The 16,027-nt window shown below is 46.8% G+C and overlaps 8 protein-coding genes across 8 annotated transcripts, besides 1 other annotated feature; 4 read left to right on the top strand and 4 right to left on the bottom strand.

Moving 5' to 3' along the window:
• Positions 1-1,073: 1,073 nt before the first annotated feature.
• Positions 1,074-3,296, top strand: TSTA_047760 (uncharacterized protein; the record flags this gene model as incomplete). Its single annotated transcript, XM_002485238.1, has 2 exons — positions 1,074-1,781; positions 1,829-3,296. 2 exons carry the CDS (start codon positions 1,074-1,076, stop codon positions 3,140-3,142), a joined length of 2,022 nt encoding a protein of 673 aa, XP_002485283.1. The 3' UTR covers positions 3,143-3,296.
• Positions 3,297-3,911: 615 nt separating this feature from the next.
• TSTA_047750 (alpha-N-acetylglucosaminidase, putative) lies at positions 3,912-6,300 on the top strand (the record flags this gene model as incomplete). The annotated part of the gene is made up of 3 exons (XM_002485237.1): positions 3,912-4,159; positions 4,228-4,376; positions 4,430-6,300. The coding sequence occupies 3 exons, from the start codon at positions 3,912-3,914 to the stop codon at positions 6,298-6,300; spliced, it is 2,268 nt and encodes a 755-aa protein (XP_002485282.1).
• Positions 6,301-6,312: 12 nt separating this feature from the next.
• Positions 6,313-6,345: a microsatellite.
• Positions 6,346-6,778: 433 nt separating this feature from the next.
• On the top strand, positions 6,779-8,067 carry TSTA_047740 (uncharacterized protein; the record flags this gene model as incomplete). The annotated part of the gene is made up of 4 exons (XM_002485236.1): positions 6,779-6,901; positions 6,956-7,207; positions 7,269-7,511; positions 7,583-8,067. 4 exons carry the CDS (start codon positions 6,779-6,781, stop codon positions 7,790-7,792), a joined length of 828 nt encoding a protein of 275 aa, XP_002485281.1. The 3' UTR covers positions 7,793-8,067.
• Positions 7,584-9,221, bottom strand: TSTA_047730 (uncharacterized protein; the record flags this gene model as incomplete). The annotated part of the gene is made up of 2 exons (XM_002485235.1): positions 7,584-8,886; positions 9,023-9,221. 2 exons carry the CDS (start codon positions 9,219-9,221, stop codon positions 8,195-8,197), a joined length of 891 nt encoding a protein of 296 aa, XP_002485280.1. The 3' UTR covers positions 7,584-8,194.
• A 338-nt stretch (positions 9,222-9,559) lies between these two features.
• TSTA_047720 (uncharacterized protein) lies at positions 9,560-10,871 on the bottom strand. The gene is made up of 2 exons (XM_002485234.1): positions 10,781-10,871; positions 9,560-10,727 (listed from the first exon to the last, which is right to left on the bottom strand). Exons 1-2 carry the CDS (start codon positions 10,827-10,829, stop codon positions 9,745-9,747), a joined length of 1,032 nt encoding a protein of 343 aa, XP_002485279.1. The 5' UTR covers positions 10,830-10,871; the 3' UTR covers positions 9,560-9,744.
• Positions 10,872-10,986: 115 nt separating this feature from the next.
• TSTA_047710 (uncharacterized protein) lies at positions 10,987-13,310 on the top strand. The gene is made up of 3 exons (XM_002485233.1): positions 10,987-11,600; positions 11,664-11,997; positions 12,050-13,310. The coding sequence occupies exons 1-3, from the start codon at positions 11,096-11,098 to the stop codon at positions 12,105-12,107; spliced, it is 897 nt and encodes a 298-aa protein (XP_002485278.1). The 5' UTR covers positions 10,987-11,095; the 3' UTR covers positions 12,108-13,310.
• Positions 12,102-13,752, bottom strand: TSTA_047700 (endoplasmic reticulum DnaJ domain protein Erj5, putative). The gene is made up of 3 exons (XM_002485232.1): positions 13,643-13,752; positions 13,516-13,581; positions 12,102-13,452 (listed from the first exon to the last, which is right to left on the bottom strand). The coding sequence occupies exons 1-3, from the start codon at positions 13,713-13,715 to the stop codon at positions 12,368-12,370; spliced, it is 1,224 nt and encodes a 407-aa protein (XP_002485277.1). The 5' UTR covers positions 13,716-13,752; the 3' UTR covers positions 12,102-12,367.
• A 390-nt stretch (positions 13,753-14,142) lies between these two features.
• On the bottom strand, positions 14,143-15,614 carry TSTA_047690 (uncharacterized protein; the record flags this gene model as incomplete). The annotated part of the gene is made up of 4 exons (XM_002485231.1): positions 14,143-14,384; positions 14,410-14,894; positions 14,981-15,106; positions 15,190-15,614. 4 exons carry the CDS (start codon positions 15,612-15,614, stop codon positions 14,143-14,145), a joined length of 1,278 nt encoding a protein of 425 aa, XP_002485276.1.
• Between the last annotated feature and the right edge of the window lie 413 nt (positions 15,615-16,027).

Raw genomic sequence — 16,027 nt, 5'->3', positions numbered from 1 at the left:
GGAGAAACCCCATTGTTCAGGCACTCCAACCATAATCTACATGGATGTCTCTCCCGACTACTGTTTCAATGTCCCAGGCGCCTCTTTCAATCACTTCATAGAAAACCCTTCGTGTGCATCGAAGCACAATGTTGGATGCGACGTGATCAGTTATTCTAACGAGGACTGTTTTTTTTGAGGGCTTAAAGGGTCCCGCGAGTTGTGCCTATTATGGACTCAAGGGACTAGTTGTCAACAAGATTTCCCGCTCCCTGCTGTTGGAGAGCGTGTCTAGATTCAATTTGCTTCGATTAGATTGATTAATCTCCGGTATACTGTGCCTGCTTGAGGCAGCACTTTCAAACAGTTTAGAGTTAATATGAATCGTGGCGCATTTTCCTTCAGACAACTAATATGAATGTAGAGCAGAGACACCGCATGAGCTGTTCGAAAGTGCAACAGGAACTGTAAGGATGGCATAAATAGTCTTCCAACAGCGCTGAATCATGAACCTACAGATCAAACCGCTTTGTCAGAGTCTCATCAGCCCTACCCCTGATGGCATAAGTTAATTGGCGTATGCATTTTCTGTTGCTGGACGGAAAGAGTTTATATTTATTAAACGGTGATCCAGACACATCGACGGCAGATCTTAGGGCTTAGGGCTAGATTTAAGCGCAACCCTGATTGGCCGAAACGAGGGCAGAGTCGGCGTCCAGAAAGGGTTAGCGTGACCGAGGCTTAGGCAGGTGCGGGGTCCCAAAAAGGGAAAGTGCTAAGCCTGAAGGCTGTGAGCTCCTGCATCTCTGATTGGCCATTTCATTAGGAGCCTGAGGCTGACTCACCCCCATAGCGACATCAAGACTTCGCATCTCCCGTCTTCCCCAAACTGTTGGTTTCTTTTAACTATTGTAGACATCTGGACTCTTCTTCTTTTCCTGAAATTTCTTACTCATCACTCTGGCACTTTACGAGCCTTACTTCTCGTGAAGCAGTTGCCTGATTTTTCAGTCAATTGCACTCACTACTGCCAATCCACAGCCATTGACCAGTTTTGAGACGAAGAGAAAAGGAGAAAAGAAAAAAAAAGAATCATGGATAACTACAACAATTTCGACGGAACCTTCGACTTCGGTTCTTTTATCAACTTCCCTGAAGATAACACCATGGAGTCCAACAACAATGCGGACTTCCGATTCCCTACCCTGGAAGGCTTCTCCGCCGACCCATTGAGCTTCTCGGACGTGCAGCTCCTTCCAGGCTGGGACTTATCTCAGTACGATGCCAATGCCAACACCTTCGATAGTTTTGGATACTCCGCCTCTTCGGTCAGTGAAAGTCCCGTCACGACCAACCCGGACTCGTTTGCACCTCAAGCGGAAGATTTCCGTTATCTCGTAGATTCACGAGCATCTGCAGACCACAGCGCACGTTCTATGAAGCAAAAGCGAAGGGATGCAGCCATTGATCTACATCTTGAGCGGTTTATGGCCTCTCATTCTGATTCTCAATTGTTTCCCATTGGCTCGGAATTTTCTTATTCTGATACACCTTCAGTCACATACTCTCATGAGTCATCACGACAGAGCCCGGTTGCGAATACACCGGCCTCGTCAACGTCGAGTAGTGACCAATCAACGGTCCCTCAGACAGGTGGCCGTGAACTTGTCTTTGATATCAATCTGAATACCGCTACGAATCTTCCAAAGAAACAGAAAAAGCGCACAAAAGCGCAGATAGAAGATTACATTAACGCTCGCCGCAACGGCGCTTGTTTGAAGCATAAGAAGCAACACAAGAAGGTTAGCCTCGGTGTTTATTGCTGTTTAACAAAGCTAACTGATGGTAGTGCAACTGCCACGAAAAACAATCTGCAAAGAGTCATGTGGATGCCAAAGCAAGGAAGCAAAGGGCGACATTGTCCAAAATTCCTGTGCCTGCTCCAGGAGTCAAGCCCACTATTGTCGAGGCTCCAGCTCTTTCCTGGTCGTCTTTCATGCCTTCAGTCTACTCTCATATGGATGATCAACCATTCAACGAGGAAACCGACCGTGACTGGGCACTCTTGGCCGACTGGGAGCGGTGGGACGATCTGGAACACACATCCATGGTAAAGATGTCACAACAACAAAACTCTCAGACAGTGTCTCACGGGTCGTTACTACCTGGTCGTCCCCGTGCCCCTAATACGCCAGGCCTGTCGGTATCCGCAAATCTACAACCCAATGTTGGATACTCGGCAGGCGGAGACGGATCATTCAATCACTTGCTAGGGCTGCGCAACGATACTAGCGATCGCCATCCACTCAATGCTGGCCAACTAGTCACTACAGCAGGAACACTTTCGGTCCCACTGCGTCGCACCGAACGCACATCTGTCTGGGGCCAAAATATTTCATCTGTACGGTCAAGTGTATCGATATCCAGCCAATTCGTACGACAAAACGGCACAGTACGGCTATCCACCCCGATCCAGCAAGGATTACCAACGGCAAGCGTACTGGTTCAATTGGAAACATCTCGCCGTCCGGGAGACACATCTGGTCTCATGTGGAACAATTCACCTCTACGGCCAGGTGTACTGGTATCGAGCGCAATAACCATGTTAAACGCACAACAGCAGCCATCGGCCCCAGCTCCGCGGGTCCTACCAGCAGTGCCACGGGCCCACACCGCCTCACAAGGACTGCCGATGGAATCTTCCGTGTCAGTAGCAAGCGCAGCAGGCTGGGAGCAACAAACCGGGCCAATTTCAACTATCCCGCAACGGCCGCCTGTTGCGTCAGTACAACAGGTCACCCAGCCCCGGTCCGCGATGGATGTACTGGCGACAGTGCTCGCTCCATCTTTCCAGAATACCTTCAGCGAACTCCAGGCAACAAACTTTGTCGATGCAATGTTCAAAGACGTCTCCCAGGCAGCCTTTGTGGTTGTCCAGCAATACTACAGTATTTTCGCAGCCGTCTTATCCTCGGCATGCTGGATGTCAGGACTTTGTGTTGTGGCTTTACAAGGCATTGGCCAACTTGCGATGCTGTTCCGTTCAAGCTTTTATCACCTCGCTGGGGAAGATTTCCGCTATCACAAGTCGCTAACAACTACTTGTGCTGCAGAACTCTCTACTTCGCTGTCTTTTGGTCACCCGCTTGTCCTGAATGTTTAATCACGTTGGCATGATTACTTCAGGCTTAGCACCATCGATCAACCGTCGCAAGTGAACAAGAGAGGATTATGACATGAAGAGATCCAACAAGCCGTTAGTGAAACCTAGTCGAGATACCTAGCAATAGCAAAATGATATTGATTCTTCATTTCACAACTCACGTATATTCTAGCCTATTCAACTGTAGAATGAGTCCGGGTGTGCTGTTAGAGTAAGTAAACCACCGCCCAATCATATCTTTAGAATTGCGACCCACTCGGACGCTTTATTCATTCTGATTGGCTACAAAAGCATTCCATAGAACCTTCTGCTTATCAACACGTGGAATGGTAAACAAGGGGCTAAATTGCTTAACTTCTTCCTGTCGTGTTTTGCTTTACTAGTCCTTGACAATGATCCTATCACCTCACCAACCAGGTAACCGGAAGATTAAAGCTCGCTGTCACTGCCAATTTTGATTCTTCATGTGGGAAATGGGTTCAGTGCCATGACAATGAGTAATCTTGGTCCGACCCGCTTGGATGGAAGTCTAGTAGATTAAACTAGATCCCACGTTCCACCTCCATCTACACTATGTCGTACGTATGTTATGAGCTGCATGACTAACTAGTAGACTACTAACTAGTCGACTGCGTATTCACGTTTAATTTAGGACGTAGCTCCATACTAGCCGAGACGGGATAAATGGTCTAATTCCCACTTCTTTCTTTTCTTCTTCTCTCGCACTTCGACGCATGCAAATTGGTGATTAGGAGGTGTGTAGGTCACCATGCAGATCTTTTATTTCTTGTCCAGTTTCCTGGCAATCTCCAGCACGGTGGTAGCTTCTTGCACACAGCCGTCGGCGTCAGGTATTGAAGCGCTCCTGCAACGACGTCTCCCACAACATGCGGACAAGTTTGAGTTTGGTATTGTGAATGCGACTTCTCTGGGGGAGAATGATGTGTATGTTGTTTTGAGTGCGGAGAATGGGAGTATTAGGATTGAGGGTAGTTCGTTGAGTGCGTTGGCTACGGGGTATGTCAATTCTGTTTTTTTTTTCGTGCGTGTATAGTAACCTGAGACACTAATTGGATGATGGGTAGATTGCATCGATATCTTTCTGATGTTGCGCATGTCGATATCTATTGGTTCATAGGTAGTCGACTGGATCAGATTGATGGACAATTTCCAAAGCTTAACGAGCCTTTGACGGGGTCTAGCGTTGTGCCGTATCGGTATCACTTCAACACTGGTATTCCCTCGCCACCCACCATATTAAGAACTCTTGACTAATATGAGATGTAGTAACAACATCCTACACCAGCGCATTCTGGTCCTGGGAAGACTGGGAACTCCAACTAGACTGGATGGCTCTCCGGGGCATCAATCTCCCCCTCGCCTGGATTGGAATCGAAAGGATTTTTATCGAGGTATTCCAAGACCTCGGATTAACCGACACCGAAATCGCAGATTTCCTTAGTGGACCTGCTTTTCTTGCATGGAACCATTTCGGGAATATTCAGGGGTCATGGAGCGGATCTTTACCTTATGACTGGGTTGATAGTCAGTTTGATCTGCAGAAGAAGATTGTTAAACGGATGACGGAGTTGGGTATGACGCCTATATTGCCTGCGTTTCCGGGGTTTGTGCCTAGAGCTATTACACGTGTGTTGCCTGATGCGGATGTTATCAATGGTTCTGCGTGGGAGGCGTTCCCGACCATGTATACTAATGATACGTTCATGGAACCTACTGATCCTCATTTTACGGAAATCCAGAAAAGTTTTATCGCCAAACAGATTGAGGCGTATGGGAATGTGACTACATTCTATACCTTGGATCAATTCAACGAAAACAATCCTTCGTCTGGGGATCTCAGTTACTTGCGCAACGTCAGCCAGGGAACTTGGAAAACACTCAAAGCCGCCGACTCCAATGCTGTGTGGGTGATGCAAGGATGGCTGTTTACGAGTAACTCTGCATTCTGGACCAACGATCGCATTGAAGCGTATCTTGGCGGTGTGGCTGTTGATTCGGATTTGCTAATCCTAGATCTTGCGTCCGAGTCGTCGCCGCAGTGGCAGCGCACGAATTCCTATTACGGCAAGCCGTGGATATGGTGCGAGATCCATGATTACGGTGGTAATATGGGGTTTTACGGCCAAGTTATGAATATCACCAACAACCCTATTGCTGCGCTGCACAATTCTAGTTCGCTCGTTGGATTCGGTCTGTCCATGGAGGGACAGGAGGGAAATGAGATTGTCTATGATCTTCTGCTCGATCAGGCTTGGAACGCTGCGCCTATCGATACGGAGAGTTATTTCCATGATTGGGTTACCGCGAGATATGCAGGCAGCAGATCGATCCCGTCCTCAGTTTATAGTGCATGGGACATTCTACGAACCACGGTGTACAACAACACCAATCTTGCAGCAAATGCAGTCCCCAAGGCGATCTTCGAATTGATCCCTAGCACAACCGGCCTATTGAATAGAACAGGTCATCATCCAACCAAACTAAACTACAACACGGCCGATATGGTGCAGGCATGGAATTTATTCTATACCTCCGCTTTCAAGGAGCCATCACTCTGGCTGAATCCAGCCTTTGAATTCGATCTGGTCGACATGTCTCGGCAGGTTTTGGCAAATGCGTTCATCCCTGTTTATGAGAATCTAATCTCTACTTACAACACAAGCAATCCATCTTCAACAAAATTACAAACCATCGGAGCAGAATTGATCGGTATCCTACAAGCCCTGGACACCGTCCTGGCCACAAACAAGAACTTCAAACTCTCCACCTGGCTCTCTGCCGCTCGCGCATCTGCAGGATCACAGCACAATATTGAAGATTTCCTGGAATACAACGCTCGTAACCAAATCACCCTATGGGGTCCAACGGGGCAAATCAGTGATTACGCATCCAAGTCCTGGGCTGGATTGGTGTCGTCGTACTACATCCCGCGCTGGAAGATGTTTGTTGAGTATCTGATTGATACGCCGGTGGCAAAGTATAATCAGTCAGCGTTTAATAGGGGATTGTTGATATGGGAGTTGCAGTGGCAGAATGAGACTATTGCGGCGGCTGTGGGGGAGGAGAAGGTTGGGGGAAGTGTTGAGTCGGTGTTGGAGGGTGTGGTTGGGCAGTGGAAGGATGTTTTTTCTTCTTGATGTTGAATAGACAATAATAATATAATAATAATAATAATAATAATAGCACGATATATGGTGTATGAAGTTCTCATAGTAAGAAGCGCACGTGGTTATCCCTTGTCAGGTACCCGTCCAACTCTCCTCAACCACAACAACCTTGAACAACAATGCCCACCATTTCAGCATCAAAATGTATACAGATGCGGATAGACAGACACGACACCAACAAGATGGATCAAATCATCCGCGATACCCTCGCCGACAAAAATCGAGTCCGATCTGCCGCGTCGTGCTGATCATGTACGTTACCTTCACTACTCAATTTATCCGATCCAGCCACCGCAATCTGAAATGCTCTAGTGTTCCCCGCCTATTCTCTTCGTTTTCTGCCTCACTAGTTTTATTTATACTAAATACTTATCCTATTTATACTACGTATTACTGATATATAGCCAGACCAGTTCTACTCTTTCTCACAATCGTGCTTGCATGGATCATGGCCATAACCGAATCAATGACAACGGCGAAACGAAACGAGGAGTCGTATTTGACGTATTCTGCAGTCAAGGGGTATTTCCTTCAGGATGAAGAAGATACAGATGCTAGTAGATTCGACTACGTATGCTTCTACAAACTCTTTTAATAAAATTTTGGATATTAACTGTATTCCTAGGTCGCGAAGAATTTTGGCCTCATTAACCGGAAATACGATTATGAAGAGGGGCTATCTGCAAGGCATAAAGGGCATGAAGATGCAGCTGAAGAAACAAAGCCGATGACGCAATGGGCCGGGTTTGAGCAACAAGTTCGTACATTGAACGGCGAAGCAGGACCTAATGTTCAATACAAGGTTCTCTACCTCGGTAGACACGGCGAGGGCTTCCACAACGTTGCTCAAAACTGGTATGGAGATGAGGCCTGGGATGTACGTACCCCCCTTTCCCTCGCCCACGTAAAAATTTAAAAGGTAAGCTCACAGGAGAAAGTGCTACTGGTCCATGCAAGATGGAAACGAAACATCAACCTGGTCCGACGCAAAACTCACCGAAGTCGGCAAAGCTCAAGCTCAGACAGCACATGACGCCTGGTGGAAACAGATTGAAAATGAGATCCCATTCCCAGAAATTTTTTATGTTAGTCCGTTGAATAGGTGTTTGCAGACGGCTTTTATTACGTTTTATGGGTTGGAGAAGGATATTGTTAAGCCTTTTACGCCGACTGTTAAAGAGGTCAGTGTTATCTCTTTCGTCGTGGGAAACCAAAGTATCTAACTGTTAAAAGCGGATTCGTGAAACTATAGGAATACACACCTGCGACCGTCGCTCGAGCAAATCAGATATTCAAAGAGAATACCCAGACTACATTATCGAAGAGGGCTTTACTGAAGAAGACGTCTTATGGAAGCCTAAACACCGCGAATCAGACTCTATGCGTAACGCACGCATCAAGGGTTTCCTTGATGATATATTCACCGCTAATAGCAACAATGACAAACACTTTATTTCTGTAACCGCGCATTCAGGCGCCATAACGGCGGTTCTACAGGTCATCGGACACAGACACTTTCCCTTGCAGACTGGTGGAGTTATTCCGGTTCTTATAAAGGCTGAAAGAGTCGCTGGTAGAGAGCCAGAGACGATTATTGATCCTCCTACTGGTGTGCCAGAATGTAAAAGTGACCCGTTAGCGAAGGGGCCGTTGCAGGTTAGGGAAGTGGTTGATTTATGATTTTTGGGATCTGCTATTTATTGGTTTGATAGATTTTCTCATCATCATAATCACTATCATTCCAATGGCATTATTCGAGATTAGCCTAGTGCTGACAACATGAAGATGATACTGAAAACCTTCCCTAACCACAACTCCTAGTGTAGACCCCCAAGCAAAAAGTCCACAACCTGAATTCAGCAAATCATTCATTCCCAGAACTACCACTGCCACAATCAAACGGCAACTCCATATCCCCCACAATCTTAACCAGAGCATCTTCATATCGCTGGTGTTCAGGTCGTGTGAACATGAACATGTACCCATCTCGCATACTGGTCTCAGCAAACTTGTTGTAGCTTTCATTACTGCCATACCCCATCTGATCGTTAAAAAGGGATGGTGAGGATGTAGTTTGTCGTGAGAATGCAGATCCACCGTAACTCGATGCTGTGATGGTTGTATTCGACATGAGAGGTGGTGGGGAGGTAGATTGTGTCGTATCATTCAGAATAGAGGTTATGCGCATAATGTCACTGTCTTGTGTGCGTTGGGTCTGGTTGATAGGAGAGCCTGTGTCATGTCCCTCTGTTGCTGACACTTGAGACCTCCTGTACTTCAATGTGACAAGGAGCTGATTCGTGGTGTCATTTATCGGTAGAGTGGTGGCACCACCGCCAACAGAAATCTCTCCTGACTCCATCTCATCTGCCATAGCAGCAAATGTGCCTGAGCGTTGATGATAATGTCTGAACTGGATATGCTTCTTTGGCTTCCTGCTGACTCGTTTCCTGGTTCCTCTCTCAGATCTTGGTCCTGAGGTTACAGACGAGAGAGTGCGAGAACTACGTGGCCTGCGTAGACCACGGGGTGTTGGTGTTCCTGATTCCTCGTTATCTGGGCGTTGTAAGCAAGATTCTGTAAAAGGTAGTGGGTTGTGTTGTAGTTGGTTTGGTTTGGGGATTAGGATTATGTAGGACTGATGGGTATTTGTTTAAGTGGGTCGATGGACGAGAAGAGGAAGATTTCTTACAGCAGTTTGACTTGCTCCTGTTGCGTGCCAGGTACCCAGGGGAGTTGACAGCCACCCACCTGTTCTCTCGAGGTGGGGAGGGATCATTTTCTTCAAACATTCCGTTTGTCAATGGCGTAGAGTATGTTTGTTGTGTAGAAGTATTGTCTTCATCGTTCGACTCGGTCAGACCTACGATTTCTCGCCATGCTGAGGACATGGTGCCCAAGTCCGCAGGTACGTCACCTCTCAAGGCGCTCTATCTCTTTGAAATGCTTCAGTCAAGCTTGTATCAGCCTTCACAGGTAATCCATGGCAGATAGAACAGAATGATGTGTAAGTGGTGGTTAGAAGTCATTGATAAACAAATATAGGGTCAGAAAAGATGCAAAACAATGATGGAAATATACTCCAAGCTAACAGGAGTTGGATGGATCTTCCCTTGTGGTTGATCAACATAGAATTCACGGCCTCATCATTCACATGCAAGGTGTGCCTATACAATGACAGTGAATTGTTACTACAGCGATGGTATGCTCTGTCAACATCAGACGACTGTGGCCACCGTCGTGCAATGATCCGGATCTATATCACCATGTTCTTTGGAGGTGTTCTGAAAGTTGCCATAAATAATGATTTGATTTCTATAGTACAGTCGGCCTAAATCGAGGAATTATTATAAAGACAAAGAGAAAAGAGAAGCTCGTGAATATGCGACATGCTCAAGAGTATTGAAAGGTAGGTTACCAGCTGTAGTACTGGTTCTGTTGCGAGACAGGTCGATCTGGCAATTGCACCCACAACTGGGATTTACGTTGACGGAGAGCTCTCGTCTCTCTGTCGTTCCACTCGCGAATTCGGGTCTTTTCTTCTTTGAGCAAAACTGACAATCCGGTATATGGTAGGCGTAAAAGGTTGATCTTTCCTCTAGCTCGGTGATCCCAGTCGCTGCCAAAGGGACCTCTGTTGACCCATGCCTGTGCAATATAAATCGATGTTGGGTCTGTGATAGTGTGTCTTTCGCCATCTTTCAGAATCACAGTGATCGGTACCATTTTACGGCCCGATTCGCCCGCCTTTGTGAGTCCCATTCCATGACGAACGATAGCCGTGTTTTTCGCGAGCTGTAGATGTTCCAGGACATCCTTGGCGGCCTTCTTTTTGCTGAATCGCATTTGCAAGATAGCTTCGTCGATGTTCTTGCCTGCGATTTGTCGTGCCAGTGGAGTCAATTTCTTGACCGAAGTCTTGAACCAATGAGACTTGACAAGCGACTCACGCTCTGTCGCCATGATAATCTCCTGTTTTGTCAAACGGCCGCGTTTCCGAACTTCTCGAATAATCATCTTTCGCTCCCATCGTTTGCGTGCTTCCGGTTTAGGATCGACCACCCTCAGCATGTTACCCCACAATCTATCTTCCAATTTGGCTGATCCCTTTGGCTTCGTTGATTCTTCTTCCTCAATTTCGCCAGCAGCCTCATCAGCGAAGATAGAATCCTGACTTAGTGAACCTGTTCGCTGTATTTGTGGAGGAGGTTGAGGTTTTCGGGCTGGTTTGTCTCCAGGTTGTGGTGCTCTGCTGAACATAAAGCCCTTCATCGATTCAAAGAGAGATGGCTTCTTTTTATCTTTGCTGTCCTTTTCATTCTTGTCTTGCTCGACCTCGGCGCGTAATGGGTGAGTGTAGCTGATTGCTCGTCGGTATGCTAATGTCGTTGAGCGCGCTGCAAACTGTCAATTTCTATACATCACGGATGGTATCGATCAAAATACATACAGCTCTGTATAAGCTGCCTAAAGGGCAGACCGGCGCCCCTTGAGGCCATGATGAATCAATTCCAGGGTGAGCTGTCAGATGCCATGTCGTTGATTGAAGCAAAAAATGTCAGCTGGGGAAGGGCAGGGCCGGTCTTGGCAGACAAACAAAACAAACAGAGACTTCCGGCCCGGCGTTCGGCGCTTGCATTTTTTCCCTCCCCCTTCGATCTAGAAGACTCCGGCAGATGTCGTTCCTTATTATGGTCACTGTCGCAACGTTATATATCACCTTTATTCTGCTATTTAATGTTCGCTTGAGCGTCTATATCTCAGAATGGCGCCCTCGAAACAAATGACCGTCACGCCTCGATATTTACTTCCCCGGTTGACTTGGAATGGTACACCCCGCATCACCATCACAGCCATCCAAGGCGCGCCCCTCTCGACTGTGCGACCCCAGGGCAATAGAGCGGAAGAACATCGTTTAAACAGTCAAAAATATCATACATCGTCACCTGCCGTGCGGAGACCCTCTGTTTCTTCCTCTCCCTTCTCATCTTTGACGCCCTCTACATCACCTACGAAAGCTTCTACGAATTCCGATAGTTCGCCCATTCGACATAATGGCGTTTATGTCGCCGCCTTCAAGCCTGCGCGACGCGCATTTCATGCATCGGCCATTATGAGCCGTGATCATCATTTTGATACTTTGAAATTCGTGCAACGACTCAAAGCGGAGGGTTTCAGCGAAGATCAGGCCGTTGCTATGATGAAAGTGCTTAATGATGTGATTCAAGAGTCAATTCAGAATCTGACGAGGACTATGGTTTTGAAAGAAGGTATGGATGGTTCCCATCACAGCTCGGAGCTTGGACTTGATCTAACATGACGTTACACGACAGACTCCGAGCGAGCAACATATACACAAAAAGTAGACTTTGCAAAACTGCGATCCGAATTATTAAACTCCGACTCGACAGAAGCACAATTAACGCGATCCTCTCACGAACGGATAGCAGCAGATATAGCCAAACTGAACTCCCGATTACGAGACGAAATCAGCCGTACACAAGCCTCTGTGCGATTAGACTTGAACCTGGAAAAAGGCCGCATTCGCGAAGAGGCTAATAGCCAGGAGATGCGAATAAAGGAGACGGAGACGAGGATTGAGCAGGAAGTCGCGGGATTAAGGGAACGAGTGCAAGCTGTTAAGCAGTCGACGTTGCAATGGCTGGTGTAAGTCTTGTCTCCGCTAATGTTAATTCTTTGGATACTAACCTGTCTTTAGCGGTGTTTGCACTGGTACCGCTGCCCTCATTATCGGTGCTTGGCGGTTGTTGATGTGAAAACTATTCGTTTGGATAAGATGCAGACAGAAGATCAGCACCACTCTTTCTGTTCTTTCTTTTGTACCATAGTCATATCTTGAAGCTATAGCGCATAGACTTCAACATCAATCCAACTATTCGGTGTCGTGACATTTGAGTCATGTAAACATTCATAATCTACCTGGATATTAGAATTCTAATGTAAAATACTTCTTTCATAATATCTTCCCATGAAATATACTATACACTTTTGAATCCATCACTGCACCGTTAATTCATCACTTTTTCTGACCTCGCTTGCCACGCTTCCTCGTTGCAGCATTAGCAGCAGAACTCCTGGTGGAAGTCGACTTGGTCACCTCGGCGTCGAGAGCATCCCCCTCGTTGACATCTACATCATCCGCGCCTTCAACAGCCTCACTAGACTCCCCCGCATCCTTTCTGCCGAGCGCTCTGCGATACAACCAACGCGGAAGACGGAATACAAACGTATCCCGCAGCACCGGTTGTGGAATTTCTTCAACATCCAGTAAGAACTGCTGTTTCTCTCCGTCTTCAGTCTCCTCTTCCAAGAACACATTGCCAGCCGAGTCGACAACCAAGATCTTTCCATTTTCGGCGTATACACGCTTCTTAGTGCCAGAAGCACCAGCAACATTCTCGCTGATCGGGGTAGCTGTACCAGACCCTGGTGCTGAATCAGCATTCTTACTCCCTTTCTTGCTCTCCTTGCGATTTTCGCGCTCCATCATCCGTTTCTGTCGGCGGTTCAAAGCCATAGCGGCAGGTGATTCTTCGACTTCAGCTTGAGGCGCGGAAACAGGAGAGGTAGTTGCAGTAGCATCAAGACCCGGTATACCACCCAGAGCTCTTTCATCCCCCCAGGCAGCTTTCCTCGCATGACGAATATATCTCTCCATAAATTCCCGCTGTCGTCTATAGGAAAGCACAAGAGCAACGTAGTGACCAATTCCGCCAAAGGCGACGAAAAGGCCTATAAGCACAGTCCCTAGACCGGGACGGAAGCGAGAGTAATAATATCCCGTACCTTTCCATGTCGGGAAACCGTGTTTCATGAAATGATCGTATCGTTCGCGTGAGGGACCTCGAAGGATATTTGCAACGGTGTTGAGTCGAGCGGAGCGCTCGGTGGCTTCTTTGACGGCGTTTGCGATTTGACGTTCCGATGGACCTTTGGATACGTGGACACCTGGCTTTGTACCCTTTTTCTTGCCGTCGCCTTTCCTCGCGCTGTTTGCTATAAATGAGCGCTTAACTTTATCGGGATGGAGCTGCCTCGACATTTTGCGGTAGGCTTTGTTGATATCATCTTGGTTTGCGTTGGGTTTGACGCCGAGGAAATCTACCATTGTCGTCAATGTTAGCATGTATCGTTGGATAACTAGCGATAAAGGGAAACGGCTACCATAAAATGTCACATTGGGTCCTTCTTTGGCAATTAATTCATCTCGAATTTGGAAAATCTCGTGGTCTATCGAGAGCTTCAAGTCAGTTTCATATCCGCAAAGTTCAAGATGTTATAGGGGTTGTACCTTCTTTCGTCCATGCTGTGACGAATGCCAGCAGAATGGCAACGACCAAGAACTGAAAAGCTGTATGTCGCATAGTGAACACTTAAATTCTCCTATCACCATACACATACATTTGGACACATGCCAAGGCTGTCTCATCGTTTTAAATTTGGTCACGACAGATATGAGCTTTACCATATTGGGCTAGATAGATTAATTGAGGTTCTGAGCCAATCACAGCCCCTTTGTAGATCTATTTTCTCTCCTGAAACGCCGAGTTCATTCTCTCCATTCAAGATATAAGTAGGATATTTCGCCCGTGTTGTTTTTATAATCGATAACAAAATGACAACTTCGATATGATACATGTCATTTTACTCGCTTCCAGATCATCGATCCGGCAACTAGACGACTATCTAAGGGATTTTAAGCACCTCCAGCAGACGCCTCCATAAGAAGCTTCTCACGCTTCATAGGAAGGCTCAGCAAAACCACCAATGCACCGGCGGTCATTATAAAATTTATGAATTGTTTTGAGCATCCACATCCACAATGATTGCCAACACCTTATCCTTGACGGATGGAGACAAGCTCTTCAAAAGAGTAGACCGTGCTCCTGCAATCGTCTGCTCAATCTCTGAAGCAAGAATATCAGGCAGGATGGTCTTGATGCCCTCCCTACTTTTGTCCAGAAATACTGCGTTGGCAATAGCGAGAGATAGTGTAATCCCAGTTATCTGAGCGCATGATATGAATCCAACGGCTGCAGAGATCAAGTGAGGTCTCACCAGAGCTTGGGCGACTGAGAAGGATGCCTGAGAAAACATGCCCAACGCCGAATCCGATCAAGACGGTATATCCGTAAATCTGAGAGACGGACGTTGAAAGATAGATCGTATACATCAATGCGGCACCAATCACAATCAAGATTCCTCCTGCAAGATACCAAGACATGGACAGATCGAATTTCGAGAGGATGGCACCGTTGGCAATAATCGCCACAATCATTACGAAGATAAACGGCAATATACGGACGCCAGATTCAAGAGCAGAGTCATCTCGTGTAAATTGGAAGAATAAAGGCGCCATATATACAGGAACGAAGATAGTGGTACCGCCTGCCGCCGTTGCTGCAAAAAGAATCAGGATAGTGGGCATCGTGAAGAATTCGATAGGTATAATACGACATGCGACAGCAGTGAAAATTGTATATGTCTGTTGGATGCCGAGGAGGATGAAGAGGACTCCGGAGCAGATGAATAGGCCGACGATCCTGCTCGAGTTCCATGGAAATATCACTCCGCCATGACTCCAGAGACGAATGCGCTAGTCAATAGGGCACCGCCTATGTAGTCTAACTCACGAGCACGATCAAGAAAGCTAACACCAGGATGAGGATCCTTATCTGACGGGAACATGAACAAATAGATAGGAGGCACACGGTGCCAATAAGGAGATTGATATAGAACGACCAACGCCATCCAGCTGAGGAGTCAGTGAAAGCTCCCCCGATAATTAGACCAAGGACTGTCCCAAGACCCCAAGTGAACCTAGCACCACTCACGTACTCGGGACGCTCTTGAATGGTAATCGTAATAGAAAGTAGAGTCATGAGCTCGATATACATACCAGCCCCTGAAACACCACATATAGCGCGAGCAATAATAAAAGCATTAATAGACAGCGCAGCTCCACAGACGGCAGACCCAACTTCGAAAACAGCTACACAGACAATATAAGTCCACTTGGCATTTAATTGAGCATAGAATTTTCCCCAGATCAAGTCTGTTCCCGCGGAACCAATTAGGAATGAAACGCTGATCCATGAGAGTTTTGCGACGGTGATGTTATCGAGGGCGAAGAGGAACTGGGAGCTGTAAATGGCTGCGATAACGAGTAACCATTTGAAGCCTGGTATTTCATGCGGAAAATTCTCTGGTGCTGCGTTGGGTTCGATGGGTTGCCTTTTCGTGTCGGTTCTTGTGGCTGTCATGTTCTGGTAGGCATCGTTTGCGTCGCCTTTGGAGGGAGAGTGGAAGTGTTAATTTTTGCCGCTACTGCTGTCACAGGTATTTGTAACCATGATTTTATTTTCTAGTCTTGTGACTCTAAGCAGGAAATGCAATGATTTGTTATGATGAGAAGCGAACATTAAGGGTTGAATACTTCATCACCAACACTTATAGCAGAGGAGTCTCCCCGAACTACGAAAGGAACAAATCGCCGTAATTCCGTAACAAGTCACTATTACCTGACGCAAAAATTAATACGCGCCACACAACAAATTGTCAATACGCACCATACTGACACAATCTGGTAAGCATAACCAACAGTCATTGTAAGGCGATCCACATTCTAAGCGTCAAAAAGCCTCATTCCACCACCAATATCAAGGACCCCTAGCGC

This window comes from Talaromyces stipitatus, genomic scaffold, assembly GCF_000003125.1.
Source record: "Talaromyces stipitatus ATCC 10500 scf_1105507295515 genomic scaffold, whole genome shotgun sequence".
Taxonomy (NCBI): domain Eukaryota; kingdom Fungi; phylum Ascomycota; class Eurotiomycetes; order Eurotiales; family Trichocomaceae; genus Talaromyces; species Talaromyces stipitatus.
This window is presented reverse-complemented; position numbering and strand designations above follow the sequence as displayed.

Coding starts and splice junctions, on each gene's coding strand:
- TSTA_047720 (XM_002485234.1), bottom strand. CDS start 10,829: ATGGCCTCAAGGGGCGCCGGTCTGCCCTTTAGGCAGCTTATACAGAGC. Junction 10,728..10,780: donor TAGGCAGCTTATACAGAGCT/GTATGTATTTTG, acceptor GACAGTTTGCAG/CGCGCTCAACGACATTAGCA.
- TSTA_047710 (XM_002485233.1), top strand. CDS start 11,096: ATGGCGCCCTCGAAACAAATGACCGTCACGCCTCGATATTTACTTCCC. Junction 11,601..11,663: donor GACTATGGTTTTGAAAGAAG/GTATGGATGGTT, acceptor GTTACACGACAG/ACTCCGAGCGAGCAACATAT. Junction 11,998..12,049: donor TCGACGTTGCAATGGCTGGT/GTAAGTCTTGTC, acceptor ACCTGTCTTTAG/CGGTGTTTGCACTGGTACCG.
- TSTA_047700 (XM_002485232.1), bottom strand. CDS start 13,715: ATGCGACATACAGCTTTTCAGTTCTTGGTCGTTGCCATTCTGCTGGCA. Junction 13,582..13,642: donor CACAGCATGGACGAAAGAAG/GTACAACCCCTA, acceptor AGCTCTCGATAG/ACCACGAGATTTTCCAAATT. Junction 13,453..13,515: donor ACCCAATGTGACATTTTATG/GTAGCCGTTTCC, acceptor CGACAATGGTAG/ATTTCCTCGGCGTCAAACCC.